The 1,831-nt window shown below is 46.4% G+C and overlaps 1 protein-coding gene across 1 annotated transcript; it reads right to left on the reverse strand.

Moving 5' to 3' along the window:
- Nucleotides 1-1,448, reverse strand: LOC142400421 (homeobox protein Hox-D4b-like). The gene is made up of 2 exons (XM_075485290.1): nucleotides 1,013-1,448; nucleotides 1-311 (listed from the first exon to the last, which is right to left on the reverse strand). Exons 1-2 carry the CDS (start codon nucleotides 1,446-1,448, stop codon nucleotides 1-3), a joined length of 747 nt encoding a protein of 248 aa, XP_075341405.1.
- Nucleotides 1,449-1,831: the final 383 nt, after the last annotated feature.

The following is a 1,831-nucleotide window of genomic DNA, read 5'->3' on the forward strand; positions in this document are numbered from 1 at the left end:
TCACACGGTTATCACCGCCTTCACATTATCGCCGCCGCTGTTGTTGTTGTTGTTGCTGTCCGTTGCTTTCTTGTTTTTGCTCCTTCCCTTGGTGTTCGGCAGCTTGTTGTCCTTTTTCCAGCGCATGCGCCGGTTCTGGAACCACACTTTCACCTGCCGTTCGGACAGGCAGAGCGTGTGGGCCACCTCGACTCGGCGGCGGCGCGTGAGGTAGCGGCTGAAGTGGAACTCCTTCTCGAGCTCAAGAACCTGCTGTCGCGTGTAGGCCGTTCGCAACCGCTTGGGCTCCGGTCCCATGTGATTAGGATTGACTGTAAAACAAATATTTAGAAGAGATAAAGACAAATACAGTTAAAAAAAATAGATGGATATCTTTTTTAATTCATTGTATTTGCTCTATTTGATATTTTTCTTTGAAAATTATTACAAGAATACCTAACAAAAAAAAAGCTCATTCACCAAAGCAATAGGCAATCTGCATTAGCCTTTACAGTTCTTATCTAAACAACAACTGCTGCAATTATCTTTGTCTGTGTGTTAATCTTCATTTGTGGTCGTATGGGATGAGGTCCAGGAAACCATTTTTGCTTTTAACTTGTAGCTTTTTGTTTGGACGCATCGCTGCACCAGATACGCACCATGTAGCGCGAGCACGTATCATACACACACACACACACACACACACACACACACACACACACACACATAGTGGCAGGGTCATAAAACTTTATAGGGGCTGTAATTCTCGCTGGCTCTCACTGAGATCGTAAATAACCCGACAACAAAAACGATGCTCACAAATGGACGAGAAAGAAAGGCAGAAAAGAAAGAAAGACAGAAAGAAAGAAAGAGAGAGAGAGAGACCAAACGAGACAGGAGGAAAGATAAACGCCTTGTGGATTAAAACAAAACACAAACGAGGTGAAATTTGGCATAAATCGAGCAGAGATTAAACAGACATTTTGGAGTAAAGCTGCACAGATCTGAATCTTCAGGTTATCGTTGATCTCACCATGAGCGACGTGCACTTTCTTCATCCACGGGTAGACAACAATGGGCGGCTTGTCTTTGCCCTGGCAGGCCGTTTTCCTCTGCACCTGAGCGGGTTTCGCACAGGTCATCCAGGCCTGGCACTGCAGGTCACTCACGGGGAGCCTCTCCTTTCCGGGGGCGTCTGTCTCTCTGTAGACCGGGTAGGTTGCACCGTGATGCTGCGAGTGGTCCTCTCCATCCTCCCGGTGATGCCCCTGCAAAGAGTGTTGATAGCCGGTTTGTTGTGGTGTGTATGGAGGCGGAGGGGGCTGCATTGGCTGATAGCCCCCTGCGTAACTACCACTGTCCTGGGGGTTGTTGTAATACCCCCCTTGGTCAGTAAAATTACTGTAATCTTCTTCACAAGGCGGGAACTGCGGCTCAGCATATTTACAGCTCACCACGTAGGAGTCCATGATTGATTTATAGCGAGGCTAGTAGGAGAATACTAATTTTTCTTTCTCTCCCCTCTCTCTGTCTCTTTTTCCCCCTCTGGCATCAAGCCATCCTGCGGCTGTCAAATAGACGGACGGCCGCGCGGCTCACATGACCCTGCGGCCAGCCAATGAGAGGCGGCACTTTGGGTTGTTTATGTCAGACGTAATGGGATAATTTGGAGGAAAAAAATGGTCATCACAGGGCTAATGAAGATTTGCTGGCTGGGAAAATAACAAAGATTAGACGTCTGTGGACCCTGAAAGATAACCTTTAGGATATCAATAAAATAAAGTGTAATTCAAATATATATCTATCTATCCATCTATTTATCTATCTATCTATCCATCTATCTATCCATCTA

The sequence above is a fragment of the Odontesthes bonariensis genome, chromosome 2 (genome assembly GCF_027942865.1).
Source record: "Odontesthes bonariensis isolate fOdoBon6 chromosome 2, fOdoBon6.hap1, whole genome shotgun sequence".
In the NCBI taxonomy this organism is placed as follows: Eukaryota; Metazoa; Chordata; class Actinopteri; order Atheriniformes; family Atherinopsidae; genus Odontesthes; species Odontesthes bonariensis.

Excerpts from the sequence above, each read along its gene's own strand:
- LOC142400421 (XM_075485290.1), bottom strand. The coding sequence starts at position 1,448 with ATGGACTCCTACGTGGTGAGCTGTAAATATGCTGAGCCGCAGTTCCCG. Across the intron at positions 312-1,012 it reads GAAAGTGCACGTCGCTCATG|TCAATCCTAATCACATGGGA; the intron begins GTGAGATCAACG and ends TTTGTTTTACAG.